This window comes from Phytophthora cinnamomi, assembly GCF_018691715.1.
Source record: "Phytophthora cinnamomi strain GKB4 chromosome Unknown Contig108, whole genome shotgun sequence".
Lineage (NCBI taxonomy): Eukaryota > Oomycota > Peronosporomycetes > Peronosporales > Peronosporaceae > Phytophthora > Phytophthora cinnamomi.
In genome coordinates, this window is record NW_027151041.1 from 524,984 (window position 1) to 526,771 (window position 1,788).

Consider the following 1,788-nt stretch of genomic DNA (forward strand, 5'->3'; position numbering starts at 1 on the left):
ACAGCTCTAACTCTATCACCGCAGAGAGATGTATCGTGACCAGCATCGGCGCCACGATGTCGTTCGATGTCTTGAACAAACAAGACAACTCATCACAACTATGCAAGCGTTCGGCATGTTGCAGAGTTCTCTTGGCAATACTAATTTGGCATCTTCCTCAAACAAAAAGTTGTTCGCGAACACGATCGTTGCCTTGCATATCGGTGCTTTCGACGATAGAGCCGCATTTAGTGCGTCTCCTGCTAGCATGACCACATTGCGTAGGAGGGGGTAGTCTCGCAAAGACCGCCGGATACACTCTTCACCAACTTGACATAGTTTCGCCCGCAGCTCAATTCAAATGGACGCTCTGATGTTGGTTGTGAGCGCCATCTGCGTTACTATATTGCCAATCCCCGACCCTACATCAAGGAACACGTCATTCGCATCTAGGGAACCCAAAGTTTCCGCTAGCTCGAAGACACCGACTGGGAGTACTTCACCGGTATTTCCATGCATTCAGCCAGCTTGCTGCTTTGCATCCGCGCTAACATCACCAAAAATGATCGTCATCGCCCGAACTACCTCCTGCAAGAAAAGCAGCTCCAATCGATATCCTGCCCCCCCCCCCCTCACTGGTGGCGAAAACGCAGGGTTAGGGCTCGACGGCAATGCCGAAGCTCTCGAAATTGGCGGAGGCACCTCTCTTGTACTCGATGACGATGATGGAGCCCCTCGTGGACTCGGTGCTGTCGCTGCCTCCACTGACACTGAAGGCGAGGATGCTGATACTGTTAGTGCTGTTAGTGGCGGTACTGCTGCCGGGATCGGTGCGGCTTCTGCTGCTGCCGGAGGTGATGGCGGACGGCTTGATCTCGCCGCAGATCTTGCTGTTGTCGCTGGTGACAGCTGCGCCTCTCCCGGACTTGTCGAGGGCGACGCGCGTGGGCTTGGTGGTGTTGCAGTTACTGGCGATGGCAAAGCCGGCCTTGGTGCTGCCGTCGGTGGCGGCAACGACGCTCAGGGGATCGTCGCTCGTGGCGGCAGCGTGGATTCCGCCCTTGAAGGTGCCGTCGACGGCGGCGTGCAGACAGCCCCTCCCCTCGCTGGAGGTCTTGGTAGGGAAGAGGTCGTCCAGATTGACTGGTGCGCATCAATGCCAAAGAAACAGGGTGGGAAATCGCGGGTATTTCTACCGTAGGTCCGCTTGAGGCTTTTCAAGCGTAGGCGAAGTTGACGTGCGGTTCGTTTCGCTCTGGCCATGCGGCGTTCGACGTAGTCCCATGTTGTGCGTATCCCCTCTCTTTCGAACTGCAGCGCTGTTTGGACGAGCTGTTTGTCTTCCAAGTCTTGGATGCTAGCACGCATGACAATACAGAAGTGCATGAATCTACTTGTGTGTATGGGTATTGTCGACCTCTAGTGGTGCATTTACATATGATTTACTATGGACAACGGTTGGTTGTGGAGGCAGTGGAGGCATGTAAGATAAAACTAAGAAATGCATTTCGCGTTTTATGTCACGTAAGATAATTTCAAGATAGGAAAAACCACGTTCTATGGCGAAAAAATCCAGCACGTGGAACAGTATTTTTTCACTGCTTCGGAATATAACCAACGACCCCTTTCAGTCCTGGATTCTGATTGGTAGTAACAACACAGGGTAGATAAAAGCAGCAGTAACGCTTCAAGGGCACATTTTTCGCCCTTTAAGTTGGGATTTTCCAACAGTGTTTTGTGAAACCACTAAAAGGGCGAAAAATGCGCCCCGCATCGCGAAACGGTTAACCAGCGCCAAAACGGAAACAA

The 1,788-nt window shown here is 52.6% G+C and overlaps 1 protein-coding gene across 1 annotated transcript; it reads right to left on the bottom strand.

Annotated features, from left to right (window-relative positions):
- Window positions 1-634: 634 nt before the first annotated feature.
- Window positions 635-1,117, bottom strand: IUM83_15177 (uncharacterized protein; the record flags this gene model as incomplete). Its single annotated transcript, XM_067939977.1, has 1 exon — window positions 635-1,117. The coding sequence occupies one exon, from the start codon at window positions 1,115-1,117 to the stop codon at window positions 635-637; it is 483 nt and encodes a 160-aa protein (XP_067782261.1).
- Window positions 1,118-1,788: the final 671 nt, after the last annotated feature.